General features: G+C 38.2%; 1 protein-coding gene across 1 annotated transcript; it reads left to right on the forward strand.

The window, feature by feature from the left end:
• On the forward strand, nt 1-27,630 carry LOC108719956 (nuclear receptor subfamily 1 group D member 2). The gene is made up of 8 exons (XM_018269281.2): nt 1-294; nt 6,125-6,433; nt 7,992-8,080; nt 9,397-9,541; nt 10,658-11,301; nt 13,807-13,992; nt 15,467-15,677; nt 21,368-27,630. Exons 1-8 carry the CDS (start codon nt 279-281, stop codon nt 21,562-21,564), a joined length of 1,797 nt encoding a protein of 598 aa, XP_018124770.1. The 5' UTR covers nt 1-278; the 3' UTR covers nt 21,565-27,630.

Below are 27,630 nucleotides of genomic sequence, written 5' to 3' on the forward strand. Positions count from 1 at the left end.
GCTTTTTTTCATCTATGTTGTGCAGTCACACAGTGGAAATATGCTGCTTGCCCTTCCCTGCAGCTGTAAACTGTGTAAGCTCTGAGTGTGGGGTCCTCATAGGTGCCGGGCTCTCATAGGCTGTCCCAGTACCTAAGGTTAAAATGAGAAGCTGAGCCAAGGAGGAAGAGAAGGAGCAATACTGGGGTGTGAGGAGCCCCAGTTTGGCAGAATCCACTGCTTCTATCATCCTACAGTGACTCCCTCCCCCAAATCTCATCTACAGGATAAAGGTCAGCATGGAAAGCCACACAGGTAAGTGTTATATGGTGTCTGTATGGAATCATGTTCATATATTAAGAGTGTGTCATTTTGCCCATGTTCAGGCTCACTGAAGTCTGTTCTTTAATCCATGTGTCCTACAGTCTCAGTCTATATGAATGTATATGTAAGCAGTGTGAGCTGAAAGCCCAGCTATTTATATATATATATATATATATATATATATATATATATATATATATATATATATATATATATATATATATATATATATATATATATATATATATACTGAGCTAAACTTCTTGTCTGTCTACTACAACTATATGATGCGACTTGTAGCCCCACATAGGCTGAACTTTATACTCCCAGCCCCCTCCATACTCATGGCTAGTGTGCTTAGCAGTTATAGTACAAGTGTAAAGGGTTTGTATTCTATTCATTGGAAGGTGATTTTACCTTAAAAAACATGATTTGAGAGGTACATTGCGAATGCTGGGGTGTCTGTGCTATAAACTGTTTTTTTTCCTGGCCCTAGCTACCTGGGTAAGGTGTGTCGATAGCGCTGTAAGTGGGTTACAGGAAGGAGGACTGGCTGCTGTCTGTATTCTTGGCTTTCTCTAACCAGAGCTCCTGTCATCCTAGTGGCTCACATGGACTGGCTGCCCTAGTCATGTGCAGCTTGTGTTTACGTTCAGCTTCTCACTGTATCTCATTGGCTGCTAGGAGAAGTGACGTAGCCATTACATAATGCTGGAGGCTTCCAAGCGGCAGTCCACGTGAGACTCCCTTAAGGGGAAGCTGTTTTCGTGACCTACTTTCTCTTAACACATGGCTTCTAGTCACTTAGCTCGGGGCCAATCAGCGACGGCTGTGGCATTCTGAAAGTCCCCTTGCCGTGCTTGAGAAACTGCAACTGTCATTTGATTGGCCGCCGGCTTGTTCTAGATCAGATGCCGGTGATACAGACACGTGGCTTAGAGGATAGGCACATGTGGACTAGAGAAATGTTGGTTTAATAATTGAGTCAGCTCCTGTGATTCATATGGTTGTAGTTCCGAGGCTTCCATAGTGGCTGAGGAACTTGTACAGCAGGAATGCTATTTACAGAAGGCTTCCTTTAGAATTGTAGGGTAGTAGTGCAGCAGGTTGTACAGTATCGGCTGTGGCCGAAACAGGGAAACTCAAACCTTTATTTTATGTGAGAAACTTGTGTAAAGCTTTCCTATGGGAGACACCAGACTGTCTCTAGAATTTGATGGCAAACTGTTCATATGTCTGTCTGTAACCAAACAGTTCAACTAGCCTTAACCCTATTGGGCCCAGGTGCCCTGTGCACAGACCCCACACTAAGAGGCACACTTTATATTTGCACTGAGACGGCACATCAAGCGCAGAGTTGCTGTTGTCTAACAAGGAGGGGAGTGAGCCAACTGACAAACCAGTGATAAAGGCAGCAGCTCCAGTGAGTACACTTTCAGTGCTTATTGTGGCCCTTCATAGTTGTGCAAAATAGATCTTTAACACACACCCAAAAAAATGAAAAGGAAACATTGTTTATGATAAGTTTCTCCCCCTCAATACTACCTGTCTTAACCCTTATATCGCCTGTACATTACTATTATCTCATCCAAAATCTCTTCTGAATTCCAAAGGTGAGTAAATATGAAAAGCGTCATAATATATAAGGCAATATGACTGAGTAAGGAAGAGGGATAAAAGAAGGAGTTTATATCTCAGAATTAGGCATTTCCCAATATATATCTCTGTAATATGCTACAGGTAATATCTAAAAACTGCTGCCTTGCTAGATAATGTTTTATTTAAAAAATTATTGTCATTAGCTCAGCAGTGACCAGCATGTTTGGGACAGAATTAGGGGACTGTAACCGTGTATGTCATGATATGCTTGTTAGCTACAGTTTGTCATTAATGCTTTGGGTTAGACTGTACCAAAAATGCTGGGGGCAATGGGAGAGAGATGAATAGACAGTGTTACAGCAGGAGAGAGGGAACAGCATGGGCTATTTACCTGCCCACCAACCCCAAAGTCCCTGTGACCTGTCAGCCAGCAACACCATGTTGCTGAAAATGGTCCCATTAGGGCCCTACAATTGATAAGACTGATCTTATGTTCAGCCGGGCTGTCTGTAACCAAACTGCCCAGCCCGGCTGTCTGTAACCAAACTTCCCAGCCCGGCTGTCTGTAACCAAACTGTTGCCCAGCCTGGCAGTCTATAAGGACTGGTACATTTGAGAAATTATATTAAAGAGCTCAGGAGTGCAGGAAGAAACACAGCCAACTCTTACTTATGGGCCCGTATTGACTCAGACACATGTAAGCGCAAAACACAAATGCAATGCAACATGCTGCGTTCCACCTATGTTCGGCTCTTACATGTGTCTGTGTCAGTATGGCCCCTTTAAATGAATAAGACGCGCTCCCCTACAGCTGAGCGATATAAAACGGAACACAGGGGAGCTCAGGTTTAAGCACTCGTATGTACAAGCCCTAACCAAACTGCTCAGCTGTTTTGTCTATAACCAAACAAATCAGTGACCTGTCTATAACAGACAGCCCAGCTGAGCAGGCCCTGGACTAGTGCAAATGCACAGTAGAGTGAAATGCTGGCATCTGAGTTTGTAAAAGCTGTCCAAACATACAGAGATCCACTCGTTTGGCGAGCCGATCATGAACCCTAGGGCCCATCTATCAGATCACAATGAGGAGAATATGGGCAGTTAGATCAAGGAATGCACCAACGAACCAATGTGGTCCTCGATCCGACGGGATTTTTAAACCTGCCCAATTGATATCTGCCTGACTTTTGGCCAGAAATCAATTGGAGAAGCCTGTCTGAGGGCCGCATACACTGCCCAATAAGATTCTGACTTAATCCTAGTTGTGGAAAAGAGATTAGAATTTAATAGTAAATGTTTACGACACTTCCAGTTACATTGAATAGGAGAAACAATAGTTTTCTATGAACCAATATTACTACTAAAAAAATACATTAATTGGTTCAAAAATAAAATGTTAAATGGTAGAATGCCTGAGCCGAGGCATAATAGAGGAGCAGATTTTACTTGCGAAAAGGGTCCAAAATGATTATTGTTGAAGTATGTCTGGTTTGTTAAGGATGCACTGAATCCACGATTCGGCCAGGATTCAGCCTTTTTCAGCAGGATTTGGATTCGGCCGAATCATTCTGCCCGGCCGAACCGAATCGGAATACTAATTTGCATATGCAAATTAGGGGAAAGGAGGGAAATTGCGTGAAATGGTAATTAGGATTTGGTTTGGTATTTGGCCGAATCTCTCGCAGAGGTTTCGGGGGGTTCGGCCGAATCCAAAATGTTGGATTCGGTGCATCCCTATTTGTTACCCTTTTAAAGAGAAACTGACACCAGAATTTTTTTACATGTATCATAACATTGTGTTTAAATGCTATCTCTAATTTTGCCATAAAGGTATTTGCAGATACTTTTGCATTAATCATCTGATCTCCCATTATCCTCTATGAGGAGGCTGCTATATTTGAGCTTCAGTAGTTTGTTCGCAGTAGAAATTCTAACTGATGTTGAGAAGGGAGAGTCAGGTTGGCAAAACAGTCAGGTTTAGGAACTTCAAGTAACAATTAATTACAAAAACAGACCTATCAATTAAACATGAGCTATAGGTAACTTTTAATGTACATTAATATTTAATATCCATCTACTCCAATAGATAGATAAGAATTAATTCATTAGATAATAAGTCCACAAAGTTAATTTCTTACTATCTATATTATGGAGCAATGAATTAATTTCATTTGAATTCATTGCTTAATTGATTAGTGTGATGGCAAAGAATTGATTTGGAAACTATAGCACAATGCATGATTGAATTGGCACTTAGCACTTTATATCTATTTATTTAAATTAATTCTAGGAAATAGTTGGAGAATGTGGGGTTTTACTGCTATCTTATCTAAGAATAATATTGTTTGGTAATTATATATACTATCAGAAAGTGGGTAAGTGAAAAGGAGTCTTTAGAAAGTAACAAGGAAATGTTATATTTTTAATAAATATTTATTTAATAATAGCAAATCTGCTCCTCTGACCAAATTCACATTTCTTTTAGTGGGGGGGTGGGTGGACTATATCCCTTTGAAATAAACCAGGTAGTGGAAAAGATAGCAAAGAACCAATAGTTATGTGAACAACAGTAGAAAGCTAATTACTACAACTTGTAACACCAGAGTTTTGAAGCTCGTTATTTTTTTACTAAACCGCTTTTTGTTGGACACACTTGACGTGTGAATTCACAGTGCATTTCCTTAGCTGAAACTCTTATATAAATCAATAAGATTGGTACAGCTGTGCAGAAACACGTTTATACCCGTTTGATCCTATTTGAAAGGGACACAGGGATATGCTTAACAAACCATGTGTTTTACGGAGGGGGACAAGCCAGGGGAATTATATAACAGCCAATATCAAGTCAGCCAAAGAAGAAACCATATACCAGTGTTATTGAAAGAGCTAAAAAAAAAAATAACATGATTAAATAACAATATCGTAGTCTTAAAGGGATACTGTCATGGGAAAAAAACATTTTTCAAAATGAATCAGTTAATAGTGCTGCTCCAGCAGAATTCTGCACTGAAATCCATTTCTCAAAAGAGCAAACAGATTTTTTTATATTCAATTTTGAAATCTGACATGGGGCTAGACATTTTGTCAATTTCCCAGCTGCCCCAAGTCATGTGACTTGTGCTCTGATAAACTTCAATCACTCTTTACTGCTTTATTGCAAGTTGGAGTGATATCACCCCCCCCAGCAGCCAAACAAAAGAACAATGGGAAGGTAACCAGATAGCAGCTCTCTTACACAAGATAACAGCTGCCTAGTAGATCTAAGAACAACACTCAATAGTAAAAACCCATGTCCCACTGAGACACATTCAGTTACATTGAGAAGGAAAAACAGCAGCCTGCCAGAAAGCATTTCTCTCCTAAAGTGCAGGCACAAGTCACATGACCAGGGGCAGCTGGGAAATTGACAAAATGTCTAGCCCCATGTCAGATTTCAAAATTGAATATAAAAAAATCTGTTTTCTCTTTTGAGAAATGGATTTCAGTGCAGAATTCTGCTGGAGTAGCACTATTAACTGATGCGTTTTGAAAAAAACATGTTTTCCGATGACAGGATCCCTTTATGGTTGAGATGACCAAAATCATTTTGAGATAATAGAAAATTATAAAACAGTTCTGTCTTTCTCTCAGACCTGTCACTAACCTGCTCTTCATTATACAAATATGTGATAATAGTAATAGTAATATGCCTTTGTATTTCATAAGTAAATAATTGAATATGCAGAAAATACTAGCTTTTAAATTGATTACAATTTTAGAGCTGCTAAATTTAAAGCTGGCCTCATAAGCTAGATTCATCTTCTGTAATATGCTTTTAAACATGTTATACTATGAAAAGATAGGTAAATGATTGATATCTTTGGAACTTAAATTACTTTGTTGTATATTTAGTATTGATTTTAATGTTAAAATTAAGATGTATGCTGTACAGTTTAGGCCATTCTTCTCCCTATACAAATGTGTAACCAATATACGCAGTATTTTAATACATTGAATGAGCTTACTGCTATGCACGGTGGGCCCAAGCAAACACCAGGAACTCATCAAGAGTGGCTGGCATAAGCCTGGACCCACAAAGTAGTAAACCTGGAGTTTGATTGTAAAAGGTTAAAATGCTTACATTTTGTTCTCCATAATTAAGAACGTTTCGTGTCTACCAGGGACACTTAGTCATAGGCATTCTTCTCCCTGTTACTAATTTTGTCTGATAATTAATTTCCAGGTAGCGTCATTGCTTACATCAGCTCCTCGAGTTCCTTCTCCAGCCCTTCCTCCTGCCACAGCGATAGCTCGAACAGCAGCTTTCAGTCTTCCTTGTCTCTGCCCTCTTCTCCCAGTGGCTCTTCATCTGAGGGCAGTGGTGGTGGGAGCAGTGGAAATGGCAGCGACAGAAAAACCACCCTTTCCAACGAAGACATGGTCTGCAGACACATAGAATCCCAGAGAAACCAGCAAGTGGACACTTTGTGCATAAAGACCACCTATACAAGTGCAGCGCTTTTGACCAAAGGGCATGGAGCATGTCCATCAAGTATGTAAACCTGGCTCACCAGTTTACTGTTTTAAGGAATGACACTTCATTGTTTTAATCATTCATTGATTGAACATAGGCACTGGAGATGATGTGACTGCTTACAGAATTTGCATTTTGCTTCTCTGATGCTTCTAACAGCCCTAGGACACTGCACATTTCTTAAAGGACACGCCAATCCCCACAACAAAAATCTAATCATTAAAATGCTTCACTGCATTTTTAAATACCATATAAAAAAACAAGCGATATCTATATTTTGCTACTGGCTAACACGACACCACAGTTTTTGTTTTGTGTTTAAATACCTTGTACTCTGGTCCTTGAAAAGTAAACAGAGAGGCTGCTTCATTTATTTGATCTGCCTGCATCTGCGCTGCACCTTCAGCCCCTGTCCCCCCTCCCTTAAAGGAATAAGCCTTGGCGCTTGGCAATCAGCCCATGCGGAGTAGAGAAGAATCTGCGTTCAATTATTCTAGCAGCTGCATGAATGGAGAGGTCAGGCTGGAGGGGCTATGCGCACATGCACATTTAGAGCATGAAGAACGCCAATGCCAGTACTCCCTGCTGGGTAAAATACTCAGTACAGATAGGAATAAGGTGGTGGTCCTTTAAGATCCTATTTATTTAATCCTTCTCCTTTCCCAAAAGGCCAGGATTAAGGCTGCTTTCCCCATATTTGAAGCCATGTTACAGCACTGTAGCACCATAGTGACCAAAGGAGGCAAACTATAAATCCATAAAAAACTGTACTAACCCCTTACAATTAAGCCTAACACAATTCATGCTTACCCAGCATTTAATCATTGGCTCTTAGGGAGCCTAGGATTAAACATTTTTGCTGTTTATTACTGTCCATCCCACCCCCATGCTGTTTAAAGGGCTACTAGAGTCACTTTATTTTAACATCTACATTATAGGTGTATATATAGGAAAACTTTTTGTTTGAGTAAATCCTGTGAGTGCGGGATTGTACTTTTTCTTTTTTATATATCTCTTTACTTGCACCCAGGACAGTTAGCGCCTACATTTAAGGGTAGTTCTTCTGTTTGTTCCTATATCTATGAAATATAAACCAAAAAAGGTACCTCAACAAATCGTAAACTAGCGCTTACGTGATTTACTGAAAATATTGCACTAGTTCCCAAATGAGTGTGAAATCTTTTGTGCTTAAATATATATTATTCTTGGGTTAGTGTGCAAGAAAAGCCTAAGTAGTATTCCTTTATTATTATTCCTAAAAATAGATGAATGTTCTAGCAAAACAAGTGTGAAAGGGTAGCCTTTTTGGAATTAAAATAATTTTACTCCTATCAGCACTTATCAATTTTTTCGAATTCACAAGTTGTTTTTGGTACAAAAAAAACAAACATTTTTCTTGATGGGCAAATAATGTGAATATTTAACCATTATGTTTGTTCCTCCTGGACTCTGAAATTTGGTGCAATTTCATTAAATTATCATGAAGTTTTTATTTGCAGTCTTCTGATATTTTCTGTAATAAAAGTTCAACTGAAAGCATCAGTGTAATAACTCTTTGTTTTGCTTTTCCCCTTAGAAATGAGTGGCATGATGCTTTTGTGCAAAGTGTGTGGAGATGTGGCATCTGGATTCCACTATGGGGTGCATGCATGTGAAGGCTGTAAGGTAATTCAATTAATTATTGATAGCTGTCAACTATTAACTATATTACTCTGTCAGAAGAAAAAATTCTAAAATTGCAATTTTTGTCAGATTGTCTTGGATTTTGGAGTGAGGGTCCATCTTAATTTCACGTTTTCTTTGCTAGTTGTCCTATTTTTCACACAGACGGCTACAAGTTAAATTAATTCTCATTTAGTAACTAATATGAAACAATAAAAGGAGAAATAACCTGAAGCAGCAACTTAGTTGCAGGACCCAGTTTATAAACTTTAGGTCTGGGGAATTGTTCTCAGGTGTCTGTGCTTAAAAAAAAAGGAAAGTTCACATTTTAAATTAACTGATATTATAGATAGACCCCTTTCTAAGCAACAGATCCATTCTAAGTATCTATTCTCTTGGGCTTAATTTTTTTAGCTTTGTTTTTTTGTGTGTATGTGTATTTACCTTCGTATTCTCCACCTTTCTGGCCTGCAACCGAAAATTCTGTTTTCTAGTTATTCTTATTTTTATCCTAATAGTCTGTCCCTTACCTCCTCATTTTCCATTTTGACTTCCATGTGGCTAGCAGCAAAATGGCAGTCCATTAGCAAGGCCTAAACCAATTAGGACCGCTCCAAACTCACCACCCTTTGGCTGCTCCTCTGGGTATCCCGGGTGCTCAGTCCGCAGCGTCCCCACTGCCAACATATGCTAAACGAACAGGAGGACGGCACTCTGGGTAAAAGCAGGTTTTTATTGCAAGGTTCTGCAGAGATACATGGCCTAAAGTCCATTAGCATGGCCTAAAACCTAATTGCATTTTTGATAGTAAGGAAATATCAAGTTACTGAAAGTATCTCTAGTACAACATTGATCCAGGGTAGGAATTTCCTGCCCCCACCTCTGAAGGCAAATGGTAAAGGCTGCAGATAGATTTTCCCCCTTCCTCTAGATCAGTTAAATATTAAGCAGTTTTTCAATTGGGAAGAAAGGTTGAACTTGAAAATTAGTGAATCCACATATGCAGCCCTATATCCTGACTCTGAGGTCTTCAGACTTCTTGAGTTCAGGCTTCCCTTTCCAATCAACATTTAGTTGTTGCCACTTAGCTATACCAAAGCAATGGTTATATGGAAAAAATATTTGTAACATTTAATTTTTTTATAGTTTCAGGCATTCACCTCATAACTGATTTGGACATTAGACTGACTGCCCTTGCAACTGGTTTGAGCCCCACTGCAGAGAAGCTCACAGTTTAAGACCCTTACTTTTAGGGCTTAATTTGATCTGTTGATATAATTGCCTTTTTTGTTTCAACAAACATGCTCCTTTCTTTTAAGGGTTTCTTTCGTAGAAGTATTCAACAAAATATTCAGTATAAAAAGTGCCTCAAGAATGAGAGCTGCTCCATCCTCAGGATTAACAGGAACCGCTGCCAGCAATGCCGCTTCAAAAAGTGTTTGTCTGTTGGGATGTCAAGAGATGGTAAGTTTTCATGTTTTTCATGACTTATAAATGTAGTATTTATCTTATACTCCAATGGTCCAGCCAACTACTGAAAGACCACATCGCACCAATATAAGAAGGGTTGAACTTAATGACATTTGTCATAGGTTGGTAGAACAACCCTTAGGCATGTGTTAAATATAGTGTTCATTTTAGGGATGCACCGAATCCACTATTTTGGATTTGGCTGAACCCCCGAATCCTTCGCAAAAGATTCAGCTGAATACCGAACCGAATCTGAATCCTAATTTGCATATGCAAATTAGGGGTGGGAAGGGAAAACATTTTTACTTCGTTTTGTGACAAAAAGTCATGGGATTTCCCTCCTCGCCTCTAATTTACATATTCAAATTCGGTTTGGCTGGGCAGAAGGATTCGGCTGAATCCGAATCCTGCTGAAATAGGCCGAATCCTGCCAGAATCAGGAAACGGATACCTGGCCGAATCCCGAACCGAATCCTGGATTCTGTGCATCCCTAGTTCATTTAATCACTTATTGTGAGTGATGTAGCCATTCGCATTGTACCATTGTGTGTTCACACTCATGATAAAAGCAGTATAAATCAAAGGATCAACATCTCTTAAAGGGGTAGTTCATCTTTATGTTAATTATTAGTATATTATAGAATGACCAATTTTAAGCAAATTTTTAATTACTTTGCATTTTTTTATAATTTATAGATTTATAATTTTTCGCCTTTTTCATCTGACTCTTTCCAGCTTTCACATGGGCGTCGCTGACCCCCATCTAAAAAGCAAATGCTCTGTAAGGCTACAAATGTATTGTTATTGCTACTTTTTATTTCTCATCTTTCTAGTAAGGTCCCTTCCTATTTATATTCCAGTCTCTTATTCATATCAATGAATGATTGCTAGGGTAATTTGGGCCCTAGCTACCAGATTGCTTAAAATGCAAATCCAAGAGCTGCTGAATAAAAAAACCTTAAATAATAAAAAATGACAACCAATTGTAAATTGTCTCAGAATATCACTCTCTACATCATACTAAAAGTTAACTCAAAGGTGAACAACCCCTTTAAAGACTGGTGCTGTCTCTTTCTAATATCTCTAACAAATGTGTTATACCCCCAACAGCTGTTCGTTTTGGCCGAATCCCAAAGCGCGAAAAGCAGAGAATGCTGATAGAGATGCAGACCGTCATGAATACTATGATGAGCAGCCAATTAAATTGCTCATCTCTTCATGATACACTCCCAGCACCTTCATCACTACAGTCACCAGCACTAGAGAAGATGGAATCCAAAACTCAACATTATCCAGAAAATAAAGCCCTTACTCCTCCTTTGCCTCCTTCTCTTCCTCATCCTTCAGCAGTCATGCCAAAGGACATTAGCAAAGAAGATGTCATTGGTACAGTCACAGGGGCTCATAGGGAGACTTTTATGTATAACCAGGTGCCTGTGGAATTTCCATCTGAAGCAGGTCGACAAATGGACGAAATACATTCTAATGTTACACGTCTTAACAGTGACCAAATGAAAAATGGGATTAGTGCTGCTCACTGTCCTGTTAATAAAAACAAAATGTATATAAATGAAGCAGACAATGACAAGAACTTCATGCCCTATCAACATGGGCCTGTCAATTGCTTTTTCAATGGGCACAACATTTCCAATGGTTTGAGCCACAGGGTTTGCAGCAGTGAAAAAATGCTTGACGTCTCCCAAGTCCATAACGTAAATGGTTACCCTTGCAACAGAGGAAGGAGGATGCATCTGGTATAAGTTATTACCTTTTGTAATAGATTATGTTTTTAGCAGTGCTTATTTCTCCTGTGAAAATGAATTGTAGAAATTATTGTCCTAGAACACACCTTTTTTTTTTCATTCATTCACTTTTTTGAGTTCAGGTGCTTTAAGCTATTACGCCAAAATTAAACCTTTTTTTTAGGGATGCAACGAATCCAGGATTCGGTTCGGGATTTGGCTAGGATTCGGCCTTTTTCAGCAGGATTCGGATTCGGCCGAATCCTTCTGCCTGGCTGAACTGAATCTCAATCCTAATTTGCATATGCAAATTAGGGGTGGGAAATCGCGTGACTTTTCACCACAAAACAAGGAAGTAAAAAAATTTTCCCCTGCTCGGATTCGGTTTGGTATTCGGTCAAATCTTTTACAAAGGATTCAGGGGTTCGGACGAATCCAAAATAGTGGATTCGGCGCATCCCTACTTTTTTTTCTTTCACTGTTTTTTCTTTTTATATTTTAAAAGTTTAATGTTCCTCTCTATGGTGTGTCAGTTTGGCAGCTCAGTAGTGCAATAAACAACAATGTAATACAATTATTGTATTAATGCTAACAGCTGCCTTTAATGAAACAACCCCTTTTATAAAAATCACATATTAGTAAATGTGTCCAGTAATACAGTTGTTACTGTATATACTGTATGTTGCTGGATATAGTTCAACAATCACAAAGGTGATTGAATCAGCAAAAGGCGAGGAAAGTTAGATTTTCTGGTGGGCGCCAATTTGTTAAAGGAAAACTGTACCCCCAAAATGAATACTTGAGCAACAGTTTACATGATATTAAGTGGCATATTAAAAAATCTTACCAAACTGGTAAGTAAATATTGCCATTTTACATCTCTTGCCTTGAACCACCATTTCATGATGGTCTGTGTGCTGCCTCAGAGATCACCTGACCAGAAATGCTGCAGCTCTAACTGTAACAGGAAGAAGTCAGGAAGCAAAAGACAACTCTCTCTGTTAATTGGCTTATGTGACCTAACATGTATGGTTTGTTTGTGTGCACCGTCAATCGTATGATCCCAGGGGGTGGCCCTTATTTTTTAAAATGGCAATTTTCTATTTATGATTACTCAATGGCACATACTAGTAGAAAAGTATATTATTATGAAAATGATTTATTTACCTGAAGCATGGTTTTACATATGAGCTGTTTTGTTTCAAAAGAAAAAAACCCTCACTTCCTTAAATTATCATATTCGATTGGGAATAAATATAAAGTGCTTAGTGCCAATATAATCACATGCAACAACCAATCAATTCTGTGCCTGTGCACAATTCATTAACAACAAGTTAAAAAATATCTGTGTAAGTTAATTACTTAAATAAAGTGCTTGTACTATATTTAAATTTTCAAAGATGAGTTCATGATTAATAAATATTAAAAAAAAAAAGTGCCAGCAATTCATGAATAAAAGGTAGAAAAAGGAAATAGTGTAGAGGTGGAGCTGTCCCAAAGAACTATCTATAGGTTTTTCTTAGGTTTATCTATAGGTTTTCATTGCTCATGTGAGGCACTGGGGCTTATTTATCAACGCTGGGCAAATTTGCCCATGGGCAGTTACCTATAGCATCCAATCAGTGATTAGCTTTTTGAAGCCAGCTGCGAGTCCTTTAATAGGTCACTTATTATGATATAAAATATCTATTGCTTAAGTATTCATTGTAAAGTTTTCCTTTAAAGTGATACTGTCATGGAAAACATGTTTTTTTCATAACGCACCAGTTAATAGTACTACTCCAGCAGACTTCTGCACTGAAATCCATTTCTCAAAATAGCAAACAGATTTTTTTTATATTCAATTTTGAAATCTGACATGGGGCTAGACATTTTGTCAAATTCCCAGCTGCCCCTGGTCATGTGACTTGTGCCTGCACTTTAGGAGAGAAATGCTTTCTGGCAGGCTGCTGTTTTTCCTTCTCAATGTAATTGAATGTGTCTCAGTGGGCATGGGCAGCTGTTATCTTGTGTTAGGGAGCTGCTATCTTTTTACCTTCCCATTGTTCTTTGTTTTGGCTGCTGGGGGGGGGAGGGGGTGATATCACTCCAACTTGCAGTAAAGAGTGATTGAAGTTTATCAGAGCACAAGTCACATTACTTGGGGCAGCTGGGAGATTGACAAAATGTCTAGCCCCTTGTCAGATTTCAAAATTGAATAAAAAAAAATCTGTTTGCTCTTTTGAGAAATGGATTTCAGCGCAGAATTCTGCTGGAGCAGCACTATTAACTGATTCAAAATTTTTTTTTCCCATGACAGTATTCCTTTAAAGACCTGTGTGCAACAGAAATAACTTTCAGATTGTTGGGTACAATAAACCTCTGGTTCAAATTTTTATACTATTATTTTATTGACTAGGCAACAGTTTTTTTTTTTACTCATGTGTTTGTAAGTATATGATATGATAATGAGTCGTGATTTTTGTTTACTTTTTGAATATCGCTGACTAAATACATTGTTACATTGTTAATTGACAGGTGTGCCCCATGAGCATGACTCCATTTATGGACCCCAATAAATCAGGAACCCAGATTTGGGAGGAATTTTCCACGAGTTTCACTCCTGCTGTAAAAGAAGTGGTTGAGTTTGCAAAGGGAATTCCAGGATTTAAAGACCTTTCACAGCATGACCAGGTCAACTTGCTGAAGGCTGGAACATTTGAGGTGAGCACCAATTCAACTGATTCTCTTGAACTAAGATAAAAATCACTGCACCTTGTTTTTTTTCTGTAACCAAAACCTGTTGGAATGAAGTTAAAGGCGTTGTTCACCTTACCAATGCTTTTTCAGTTCAATTGTTTTCAGATTGTTCACCAGAAATAAATACTTTTTTCAATTACTTTCCATCATTTATTTTTTATTGTTTTTCCAAAATCTAAGTTTAAACTTTAATGTTCTTGTCTCTGGTGTTTGAGTCTGGCAGCTCAGTGATTCAGGGGCAGACGCTAAGGTCACACTGAGCGTTTTCGGGGAGATTTAGTCGCCCGGCGACTAATCGCCTCGTCTTTGCGGCGACCAATCTCCTGAATGCCTTCCCTCACTCTGCGTTGGCTAAAATTGAAAAATCGCCATCGCTAATCACACGCGGTGATTCGTTTTCCGAAGTCGCCCCGAAGTTTCCTTGTGAGGCAACTTCGGAAAACTAATCGCCGTGTGTGATTAGAGCCTGCGATTTTTAATTTTAGCCAGCGCAGAGTTAGGGAAGGGGTTCGGGGAGATTGGTCGCCGCAAAGACAAGATCACAAATAGAAAATAGAAAGCAACTGGGAAAAGTCGTTATTTCTGGTGAACAATCTGAAACCAACTGAACTGAAAGAAGTGTTGGAAGGTGAACGACCCCTTTAATGAAACAATTACAAGCTTATAAATCTGCATGTGTAATTGTGGACTTGTCTGAGGAACATTTTGCTTTCTGTTCTGACTTGTGTCATCATTAGTGAATGATGATCATTTGTATTGATTTATTCTTTTAACAGGATGAGGTTCTCAATTATTGGCTTCAGGGTGACACCACATGGAGCATGTAGCATACAGTAATATTGCACTGATTATGGAGTCCAGGCAAAAACCTCTTCTTGTGAATAGTCTGAAAATGACAGATGCAGTGCTGTTCTTCATGTGAAAAAGCAATTGCATGTTGTAAACAAAAAGAGATGAGGCTGGAAACATACATAGAATTAATAAGGTCTTCCCTCTCTAAGAGGCTGATTTATTCATTCTTACATGTTGGTGCAATTTTCATAAATCAGAGCACCTTTTTTTTTTTACATTGTTTTTTATTTTTTTATTTTTTATTTTTTATGAACAACATCATAAAAAATGTTGTCACCAAACCCACAGGTTTATTAAATCATGAACAAAAAGTACCAATGTGACTTTCCCAGCAGAATGTGAAAATGAATAAATCCGCCCTGTAGTGTGCCTCATTTTCTTTAAGAAAATTCTGTTTTTATTGTTGTTTAAGTAATGGCTGTGGTTTCAGGTGGAAGTTTTTGCCTCTTGACTCCAGCCGTGTACTTTCAGGTCTGGTGTATATCTTCATATATTTTCTTTAACAGTAAAAGAAAAGTTTCTTTTTTGTTACTCTTACTTGAAAAACATATGTTATCGTCCTTTTTTTATTATTTTTTTTTACCAGGTACTGATGGTACGATTTGCATCATTGTTTGACGCAAAGGAGCGTACCGTCACCTTTCTTAGTGGGAAGAAGTACAGTGTTGATGAGTTACGCTCAATGGGAGCTGGGGATCTCCTGAACTCTGTCTTTGAATTTAGCGAGAAACTCAGTGCTCTGCAGCTTAGTGAGGAGGAGATGAGTATGTTCACAGCAGTTGTCCTGGTGTCTGCTGGTAAGATAAGTCAGTTAATATATTTGTTCAAATAAAATGTGTTTGTTGGCCATTGTTTCAGTCTCCAAGAAGCAAACGTCTGCATAAACACCTTCGTTCTTTTAGGGCACCAAATAGGAGTGATTTCCTATCTCTAAGGCAATGGTCCCCAACCAGTAGCTCGCGAGCAACATGTTGCTCTCCAACCCCTTGGATGTTGCTCCCAGTGGCCTCAAAGCAGGAGCTTATTTTTGAATTCCAGGCTTGGAGGCAAGTTTTGGTTGTATAAAAACCAGGTGTACTGCTAAACAGACTCTCCTGTAGGCTGCCAGTCCATATAGGGGCTACCAAACAGCCAATCAAAGGCCTTATTTGACATCCCCGTGGACTTTCTCATGCTTGTGTTGCTCTCCAACTCTTTTTACATTTAAATGTGGCTCACGAGTAAAAAAGGTTGGAGACCCCTGCTCTAAGGCATAAGAACTCATGTTTACTTACAGTTACATTAACATTAACTGCAGGAATTAAGTCACTTATGTGTATAGGTGTGTATATTTGTAATATTTTAACCCAGTCTAGTTTGCTTGCCTAACGTTTATCCAGTTAAGGATCAGCAAGATATCTAGAAAGCAGAACTGAAGATTCCACAAGGTAAATAACCTTTAGGCCTCTTCTGCCAGATCAGCATAAGCTACTTAAACAGTATGGACAGTTTAAGCCCCCATGTGGACTGGCTCACACACAAGGCTCTTTTTGGTTTTACAATTGTTTTTTTTTTGCAACCAAAACTTGCCTCCAAGCCAGGAATTCATAAATTATCTCCTGCTTTGTGCTTGTAAGGGCAGAGACATTATAAGTCACCTGGCGACAAATCGCCTCTTCTTCTGGCGACTAATCTCGCCAAACTGCCTTCCCGCCGGCTAGAATTTAAATCGCTGGCACTAAGAGCCCTTAATTTTCCGAAAGTCACCCGAAGTTTCCTCGTGAGGCAACTTCGAGCGACTTCGGAAAACGAAGAACTCTGAGATTAGTCGCCCGAAGAAGAGGCGATTTGTCGCCGGGCGACTAAATCTCCCCGAATCTCCACGTGTGTCTCTGCCCTAAGGGTTGGTAAGCAACATATTGCTCCAGCAAGTGGTTGGGGACCACTGGTTCAAGATTTAATTAAAGGAACAGTAACATCAAAACAATGAAGGCGATTTAAAGTAATACAAATATACTGTACTGTTGCCCTGCACTGGTAAAACACTACTATTGTTTATATGAATAAGCTGCTGTGTAGCAATGGGAGCAGCCACTGAAATGAGAAAAGGCTCAGTTTACACAGCAGATAAGCTCTGTAGAACATAATGGTGTTATCTGTTATCCTCTATGTAACCTGTGCCATATAGCCTTTTTTTCAATTTCCACCATTGTTACACAGCAGCTTGTTTATATGAACTATAGTAGTGTTTCTGAAGCAAAATCATCGGCACTGCTTCAGCTTCAAGTTCATACAAGCTAACATTAGATGAGATGCACATGACTCTGCTTAAAGGACCAGTAACATCAAAAAAAATGTTTAAAAATTCGTTAGTGCACAATGAAAAATAAACACCAAGACAAATGAAACTTTTAAAAAGCAAAGCCTTTATTAAGAAATAACTTACAGAAAATCCACTTCCTGTCCTCTTCAGAAACGGCGAAAAGGCGACCATCCACACTGCATCGATCGATTTCTCCTCCCTGGCTATTCACTGACAGGCATCCTCCTTTCCGGTGTCCAGCAGCAGCTGTGTCCCTCCTTCCCCATGGATCGGCTTCCCTCCTCCGCTCACCTCCCTCTCTGTCTTCCCTCCTCCCCTACTCTCAGAGAGAGACATGTGGCACCTGATTACAACCCAGGAAAGGCGCACGTTACAGGCTCTCCTTCACTGAGCAGTGAGCGATCCTTGCCTGAGCCCTCCCCTCCCACGTGGGAACTGGCCTGGGATTAACCCTATCACTGCCGATGCACGGTGAAGAGGAGAGCCTGTGACACTGCTGGATGCCTGTAACGTGCACCTTTCTATTCTGCCTGGGTTGAAATCAGGCACCGTATGTCTCTCTCTTAGAAAATTGAAATCAGGCGCCGCATGTTTCTCTCTGAGAGTAGGGGAGGAGGGAAGACAGAGAGGGAGGTTAGCGGAGGAGGGAAGCCGATCCACGGGGAAGGAGTGAAAAGCCTGAGACACAGCTGCTGCTGGACGCCGGGAGGAGGATGCCTGTCAGTAAATAGCCAGGGAGGAGAAATCGATCGATGCAGTGTGGATGGTCGCCTTTTCGCCGTTTCTGAAGAGGACAGGAAGTGGATTTTCTGGAAGTTATTTCTTAATAAAGGCTTTGCTTTTTAAATGTTTCATTTGTCTTGGTGTTTATTTTTCATTGTGCACTAACGAATTTTTAAATATTTCTTTTTGATGTTACTGGTCCTTTAATTGACTATAAGTGAGACTCTTAGGGGGTTATTTACTAAAATCAGAATATTTCTCATTATTTTATTATAACTATTTTGACGAAACCCCCCCATCCACATTGTTGCTTTATTTATCAAATTAACTTAAAAAAATCTGGTGCGGGAAAACACTCTATAAAATCGTGAAAAAATTAAAATTGTATGATTTTTTTGCATTTGCCGTCAGAAAATCAGTAATTTTTTGGATTATCACCCACAAATTATTTGTATTATAGCCCAAAAACAGCCAGATCATGATCTCTTCCAATTGTAAATTGCCATTGACTTCTACATGGCCTCGGCAGGTTTGCAATGGACTATTTTTTAATTCTGACTTTTACCAGCCTTGGGATTTAATAAAATTTTAGGTTTTTTTTCATATGAAAAACTACACACTTTATTACTCAAAATCATACATGAAGGTGTTTGCATATAAAAGTGCCATACTAGCTCACATACCACACCCTATTTGTATGAAGTAGTGCTCCTAAAATACAAAATTATTTTTAACACTAATTCTACAGTATCACATTTAAAGTTGATCTCCTTTGACTTTGAATTCGATGTTGTCAAATATTTATGTGAACACTGTATTTCCCTCCATATGAGGAACTGAGCAATATACTGTAGATGGTTATATATGGTATATATGGTTCTTGTGCACATTTTACTGTAAGTACTGAAAATAATTCCTGTTTAATAAGGCCATCCCGCAATGCTCCCATCTGTGGGATTTAAGTTTCTTGTATCGAAATTCATTCATTTGAGGGCTGAATATCAAGGCCACCCTGCTTTCACCCTTGTTCCTTGCAAACGTAGATTTCTTCATATACTTTAAATCTTTTTTGTGTAGTTTTTGCACTATTACTTAACAGAACATTGCACTTCAAATTCAAAACGAGCATATATTTTTGAGAAAACAACATTTCTCAACATTTGATATGTTGTCCTTGTACTCCTTGCAATTAAATATAGGGTTTTAATGATTTGCAAATCATCCCATTCTGGTTTTATTTACATTTTAGCATCCCAACTTTTTTTGGTAATAGGTTTGCATATGCCATATGGTTCAGTTATTAAAATAAGGGGGGGGGGTAATATACTTCCATGTTCAACATGAGGGCGGTGAATTGGGCTTGTGACAAAAATTTTGCCCATTGCCTATTTTTCTTATTTTTTGAGCAAAACAGAGCAAAAGGGGGAAATAAAGCTACTCCATGTTTGGTCCTTGCTAGGTAGATAATTAAATTACCAATGGACAGATAATCCTCTTGTATTTTGCTAACAGTCACAACTAAAGAGGAAGGGAGGAGTTACTTACTGATAATCTAATTATCTACCTTACGAAGACCAAAATAAATTTGGATTTATTGGTTTTGGCAATGTTGGACTGGCCCACCAGAACACCAGAAAAATAGCTTATTGACTACCTAAATTTATAGCCTGCCCTTCTGTCCCCCTCTCTGGTTCTGCGAACTTACAGTACATACTTATTTCCTACAGCCATACTGACCCCTGCACCCGCTTCCACTACCTGACTGCCATACTTGCATAATCAAGGGCTGAATATCACGGCCATCCATCTTTTACCCTTATTCCTGCTGGAAATCATATTTTATAGAATTTTTAATACCCTGATGAATGTAAACAACCCGAAAACTCCAATCATATATTTTAAAAATCCCATAAATTAGAAATTATATTTATATCAAAATGTATTTATAAATATCGAATTTTTAATACTCTGATGAATTTAAACGACCTGAAAACTCGATTTGATACATTAGATAGCTTTAAGAAGGGGTTGGATGTTTTTTTAGCAAGTGAGGGAATACAGGGTTATGGAAGATAGCTCATAGAACAAGTTGATCCAGGGACTAGTCCGACTGCCACCTTGGAGTCAGGAAGGAATTTTTTTTCCCTCTGAGGCAAATTGGAGAGGCTTTAGATGGGCTTTTTTGCATTCCTTTGGATCAACTGGCAGTTAGTAGGGATGAGCAAATTTGACCCATTTCGTTTCACCAAAAATTTGCCGCCGACGCCCATTAAAGTCTATGGGCGTCAAAAAATTTTGTAGCGCATCGAAATTTCTTTTGACACGCGTCTTTTTATTTTGACGCACAACGCCATACAAGTCTATGGGCGTAATTTTTTCAGCGACACAAGGCGAAACAAATTGCCCATCCCTAGCAGTTAGGCAGGTTAAACAAAGTTAAAAGGTTGAACTTGATGGACGTGTGTCTTTTTTCAACCTAACTTACTATGTTACTTAGTAAAAATTCAATTTTATTAATACATTTCGATTAGTCTATTTTCTAATTTATGGGAGCTTATGGGAGTTTTAAAAAACTGAAATTAATTCTTAATTCAACCCTTGATAAATGTGTCTCTAGGTGTGGCTATCAGGGGTCACTCGATTCAAGGTTTTTTTTTTTTTAAAAAACTTGAATGTCAGGAAGGCTGCAAACATCTCCAAATTGATCCCTGCACCACTTCCATTGACTTAAACAGTAATTCAACAGGTTTTAGGTGGCGAATAGTCAAATTTGAATTCTTAAAGGGCCAGAGTATGATAAATCTCGAAAATCTAATTAGAATTTTTTTAAAAAACTTGAATTGAGTTTAATACATGTATATTGGAAAGTTGATTAGAACTTTGTTTTCTTTTTTTAGGCAAACATTTATTTTGTTGACTTGCCCTCTAAGTATATGGAAAATCTTACTTTGGAATAAATACTGGAGAGTATTAAAATATGTAGAGAAGTTATGGAGGAAATACCATCTTTCACAGTGAAATCACAGCAGCAAATCACTCCTTCCTCAACAGCTGATGCAGTTTAAATTAGAGTTGAATCAATTCCAGGATTCAGCCGAATCTGAGAATTTTTCAGCAGGATTCAGCCAAATCCAGTTGCCTAGTAAAAACTGAGCCTAAATCTAAAAAAAAAAACAACTTTAAATAATAATGCGTGGATAGATAAAATATCATCACAGTTAGTTTTTGCCTATAAGTGACTGTTGAAAGAGAGGATCTGCTCAGTCTAGACATTATCTATATTTTATTTCTACATTTCTTTAAATTGCCCAGGTGGCCTGCTGTTTATTTTAATAGATTCTAATCTAATTAATAGCTGTATGGCAAAATATGTTAACTAGTAAACCCATACAGGTGACTGATGCAGAAAACATTATTTTTGGTTCAGGTGAATTGAACTCTACATTTCCCTCTCTGCTTTAGATCGATCTGGTATTGAAAACGTTAATTCTGTTGAAGCACTACAGGAAACTTTGATCCGTGCACTAAGGACTTTAATCATGAGGAACCACCATAATGAAGCGTCTGTCTTTACCAAACTCCTCCTGAAGTTGCCTGATCTGCGCTCTCTCAATAACATGCACTCGGAGGAACTTCTGGCCTTTAAAATTCACCCGTAGGCCTCTTAATAATTGTTTAATCATCTTGCATAAGTTATGTGATAGAACATTGTTAGATTTAGGCTGGAAACTGGCACCCGCTCAGCTGTCATATACTTTTAGAATACTGAGCTTGTGTAACAGGTGTCTACAACTGTTGTGGCAATGCCAGCAAAAGATGTTTTCCCGCACTGACTGCATTCATTTAGGGTTGCCCAAGTGGCAAAATGCCATTCGATGTGGGCCCACCATCTTCCTTTTGAATTTTATAGGATCATAACATCCCACAGGTCCCAAGAAAATATTTTCACACCACTGAAGAACCGGGCAAGTGATTTTTATAGGAACTTTATGATGTGAAAAATGGTAATGGAACGAAGGTATGAATTTGTTCTTGCATCAAAAATAAACAAGCCGTCAGCAGAAGCTGAATACGATGTACTGTACTACAGGGTTTTTATAAAAACTCTTTCAATCTTCTATTAGACCTCTTAGAGTAATATAATATATAGTTGTGTTGTGAAGCTCGATCATATTTCTGAATGCTTTAGCAGATTATAATCAGATGTGCCTCTACTGAATCTGTATATTCTTCTGCTGCAGATACCTGGCACCCGTGAGTAATTCTTTTTCGAAATTTATCTATGTACGTAGAATTATAAATATATCGTCTTTTACCAACATGTCCTGAAATTGTAAATATACATAGTGTTACAGATAAATATATATATTGGCCTCCTCACTCTATTTTAACCTGTGAGGGAAGTTGCCACAAATAGCTTGGAGAAATCTAAGGTTTATAAAGTGTACAAAATATCCAGATCTGTTGACACAATTACTAACTTTATTTTTTTAAATGTTAAAAACTGTTCATGCTGCAGCATTTAATTACAGTGAAGTCTCCAAATACCACTGGGAAGTGTGAGGCGCCTGTAGAGATAAAATAGCGACAACTGAGAGGATCGCAGCAATAATGATCCCAGGCAGATACTCAGATCCTTCATTGTACTGTTTGCACAGCTACATCCATGGCTTTTTTGTTTCTATTGGAATATTCTGCAAAAGGTCAACAATTCCTGAAACGGAGGTTGCAATCGAACTATTAGGATTCTTGTTTTCTGTCCTATGATGAGGAGTAGAGAGAAAATGAGCAGATCCTTTATGATAAACACTCTTCAGTATTCTTTTATGTCTTTGTTTTCATGCCTATAGGCTTACTTTGTGAGAATTTCGGTGTTTTAATGTTGTCTTATAGCGCACAAACACACAATACACAATTCCACTGTCTGTGAAAAAGAAGAATATTCTGTACTATACATGGGAAATTGAATGGGTAATCTCCCTTTTGGGGCATTAAAGCAGATCCATTGCTGTTATATTTCAATCTGCTGAGCTGTAGCAAATGTTTAATAGACCTGTTTGTAGAATAGTCTTCATTATTTTTTTTTATATTGAAACATTTATTTTTGCGTTCCTCAGCCTATCTTAATTTTCCCAGCTGCACCCAAACACTCAATGCTGTGAGTCAGATTTCACATGCTCCAATTGGTTAATTCTGGATATAGGCAGCAATATGCAATGCACCGCTGACACACAGCATGGTTGACTGATCTGCAGGAGGAAAAATTGTTTGGTTAAGGAAGCATACTAATTAACCATTTATATAAGAATCCAAGGGAAAAAAAAATAACTATAAAGCAAACGCTAAGTTTGGCTGCATGTTTACCTCTATGACCCTTCCCATTTAAAGTCTTTGTTGGAATTTCGCTTGCAGGCTATGGGCACTTCTTTATTTAATTCTGAATGAAGCTTACTCCTGCATGTTTCTTTTTTGTAAAGTAGGAATATTTTGGAGGGTTTTGTGCAACTTAACCCTATTGCAAATTATCTTGATTAATCTAAATAACGTCCATAGAATTAACTTTAAAAACAGAAATGAGCTCTGTACTACTCAGCCATGTAAGCAGTTTGGGCTGGGAAGGTTGGAGGACAGCGTTTTAAAGGGGAAGTAAAGTTTTTAAAAAATGTATTTATAGTTGCTCTCTTCTGAACCCTTTTACAATAATTATCATCTTTAGTTTTCATGATATTAAAACTAATGTTAATCCTGCTTTTTTTTTAATTTGCCTTTAGGCAGTTGTGGCACTTTTATTTCTGTGATTATTGTAATATATATTAGCACATCCATACTGCTTTGATGTTGACTCTTAAGTATTCAATTATTGTGATAATCACAATTTTCACTTCCAATTAACTTTTGTTTATTTTTGTGTAATTAGTTCTCATGTCACTGTATTTTAGATGAGATTTCTATGGCTTCATAAATAAACCTTCAGTTAACACACATCATTCACTCAAATTCATACAGGAAGTATTTTGAATAATATAGTTAACATTTCTGTTAACAGTTCTTCAAAATTCCCATTTTTATTTAAAATTCTGTGATTTTCAAGTAAACCGAACAGGGAACCTTAAGAAATTCTGCAGTCAGTTCAAACCAGACACGAATGCCTTGTGGAAATTGAGGAATTATTCTATGCTAGGATATCAAGGCTATTCTATTATTATACATTAGTGTTCTTTGCTCTAAATGTGTCTCTTTGCATTTGGCTTTTCTCAACATGACCCTCTAGTCAAGTGACTGGAGCAAAATTTGACTTTATTTCCTATGCACTGCTAGTGATGCTATTGCAACTTGTTAGTGATGTTTATAGGTTAGTTTTATGTATTAAATAACAAAATTCCATTAAATCTGTCTAGAAAGGACACCAATTGAAATGGACTTGGAGATTCTCATCCATCCAGGTCATGATGTACAGTATCTAGTCACATTCAGCTGAGGAAGCTGCTCAGAGAGAAACATTTTCAAGAAAATGCAGAAGGTCCAGTTGGTTTAGACTTAACTCTACTAGAAATGCAATTAAAATGGAGCTGAATGTGATTTATTCCTAGACTTTTCTGCAGATTGATCCAAGAATCGGATCTCTGTTAGTGGAGATTTTTTTACTCCAGGAAACCTAAGGGTTTAGTAGATCCAGGCCTTCTCTGAAACCTACTTGTCCATTTGAGGCTGACACGTCTGCATTGCTTAAGATTCTTCTGCCAGAGCACACATACAAACACAAGTCCTAAGATTGTTCAGGTGTAATTGTTTGTTAGTCTTGTGTCGGAAATTTTTGTGATCTTATCTTGTACCATGTTTTTCTGACGTTTTGTGTTTCCGTGTGCATACTGTTCTAAGTGTCACATACCTGATATTACTGAGAGTGGTGCTAAAATATTGACTATCATGTCTCTTGAGAAGCTGGTTGAGTGATGAGCTTCACCGAGAGTTGAATAAAAGCTCTCGCATTTCACATGGAGTGTTCTCAGACTCTATTCAAGAGACTCCTTAGAAGAAGATTTGAGTTGTAGGGTTGTACCAGTTTTTGCTGTTGCCACTCAGAACTTCCGATCGCATACAGCACTGCGCGTTTCATACTTGTGTCTCTCTTACCACTGGCCCTTGTAACTGTATATAGTTGATATTTACTGCACAATTGTGCATGTGTTGTAATGTTTGTGTTGTACCTATTAAAGTTATATGTGTTAACAATCTTAAGGGCTCCAGATATTATACCAAAATGTTTTTTAAAATGTAAAAAAGCATTAGAAGCATTAGAAATGCATTTCACTGGAGTTTAGAGCTTTTCACCTTTAAATGTTATATTTTTGTGACAATTTTTGTATTATTACATCTGGTAAGATTCATCCTACTGATAGCTGAAAGCAAAATGTGACTCTGTTTGAATGTATCAGCCTATCAGTGCAAAGTACTGTATCTGTCAGTTAGTTGTAGCTGGTGATATGATTGTTCTTGGCTTATTATGTACAAAAAGTCTTAATATCATTGGTCTGTTGGTTGGCTCTAGTGATTTTAGAACATTTAAAGCTTAATTTAAGAAAGCGCAAGTCTTCAGGTACTAAAAACCCACAAGAGTTCTTCTCTTGTGTGTTTTTTTGAGAGAGTCCCTCCCCCTCAAACCTAAAAACCTGCTGAACTTTTTATTTTTTTGGTGGAGAAAAAAAACCTGCTCAGCAGGAATCCAAGGTTTAGGATGTTGCATGTTTTTAGTAGCTGAATGCTGGGGTTTTCTTAAAGAAACAGTAGCACCAAGAAATGTAAGTGTCCTAAAGTAATGAAAATATAATGTACTGTTGTGCTGCACTGGTAAAACTGACATGTTTGCTTCAGAAACACAACTAAAATGTATATCATTAAGCAGCTATGTAGCTGTGGGGGCAGCCATTCCAAGCTGAAATAGGAAAAAAGGCACAGGATACACAGCAGATAACAGATAAGCTCTGTAGTATACAATGGGATTCTTCATAAATTATCTGTTATCTATTTGTCTTGTGCTTGAATAGCTGTCCCCATGGCTACACTGCAGCTTCTTTAAATAAAATATAATTGTTTTTCTGAAGCAAACACACCAGTTTTGCCAGTGCAGGTCAACAGTACATTATATTGTCTTTCCTTTAAAACCCTTTAACTTTTTGGTGTTACTGCTCCTTTAAATCGCTCCTTTAAATCACTCCCCCAACCCCTCTCGACTCTCCTTCGGCCCATCTGTAATTTCAGTTAGGGCTATTTGTGTTCCAGACACCGTGGTTCTTTAAGACCACTAGCGATGTGCATGTCAACAAAAGTTCATCCTGCACCCGACCCTAACCTGGCTCTTCAGCACCCGACCCTAACCCAGTGCACTTCCCTATTTATAGACCCGTGCCATGCGCCTTCCATGACATGAGAGTGGGTCTTTAAAAAGGGAAGTGACCTGGTTACGGTCAGGTGCGGGTGCTGAAGAGCCGGGTTAGCCCACACATGACTATGGCCCACCATCCTACAGATAAGCATTGCTTACTGGTACATGATTAGCCAGAACTACAGAAGGGCATTAGTGACCAGTCAAATGATATGTTGATTAATAGCAAAATATGGGCATTAACTTGTTATTTAGCTCAAAAATTCAAGACTTTTTCATGTGCTATTGCATATATGATATCTAATAACTGATAGGATGTGATAATGAAATTAATGTTTTGTTTTCACATTATTATCACGTGAATTCAACGAGTGAAAATGTCCAACCATTGCACTGCCAGAGAAATAAAAACAGTGAGAAGCAATTTACTGTTGGTTCCCACTAAGGGTTCAACTACATGGGCAATTTCCCTGCGATTGTGCCGGATCTGATGCTCTGCGGCAAAACGCAGGCGTCACATCGGATGCGACTGAAAACAAGGTAGGAAATACACATGTCAGATGGTGTCACAGAGTTCATCCCACGTACCACGGACTGTCAGATGCAGACGCAGAATCTGCATCCGACAGTCATGTCGCATCAGACGAACTCTGCGACACCATCCGACATTCCTGTTGGTTACCTTGTTTTCCGTCGCTTCCGATTTGACACCTGCGTTTTGGCGCAGAAAGTCGGATCCGGCACAATCGCAGGGAAATCACCCATGTAGTTGTACCCTAAAGAGCTGAGACCAATCCATGCAGTATTTCATGTGCTTTCTTGTGTCAATTGTAGAAATATCAATTTCCAAGCTGTATTTCCAGAAATTGAATGATGTACTGTAACGTAGTTATATGAACACTTTTGCCTGCAAAACAAAATCCTAAAAAAATAGCATAGATTTTATTCAATATAAACTTATTTTAGGCTGTATAAAGCCCAGCTGCTGAGAGGAGTGCAATGTTCTGCAGAGCCCCCAGTAACTGAGGGAATAAATATGTCTGAATGTATGTGTCTATGATTTCAGTAGTATGGGTACTTTTGTTAAGATATGGTGAAAGGATTTGTTATAATTCTCTCATGTAGTTTCAAGTGTATGGTGTTAAATAATAATAATAATATGCATCTAATCAGTAAGTGGTAAGTGAATGAGCCAGTACAATATACGGAAATCTATTGATACAGTTGGAAAGTATGGCTATGTTTGTAAGTGTAACACACTGTTATCTACACAATGACAAAAAGAACACAACATATTTCAATGTTATGTGTTACTACCTTGTAAATAAACAGCGTTACACAA

The sequence above is a fragment of the Xenopus laevis genome, chromosome 6S (genome assembly GCF_017654675.1).
Source record: "Xenopus laevis strain J_2021 chromosome 6S, Xenopus_laevis_v10.1, whole genome shotgun sequence".
In the NCBI taxonomy this organism is placed as follows: Eukaryota; Metazoa; Chordata; class Amphibia; order Anura; family Pipidae; genus Xenopus; species Xenopus laevis.

Excerpts from the sequence above, each read along its gene's own strand:
- LOC108719956 (XM_018269281.2), top strand. Across the intron at positions 8,081-9,396 it reads ATGCATGTGAAGGCTGTAAG|GGTTTCTTTCGTAGAAGTAT; the intron begins GTAATTCAATTA and ends CTTTCTTTTAAG. Across the intron at positions 11,302-13,806 it reads GAGGAAGGAGGATGCATCTG|GTGTGCCCCATGAGCATGAC; the intron begins GTATAAGTTATT and ends GTTAATTGACAG.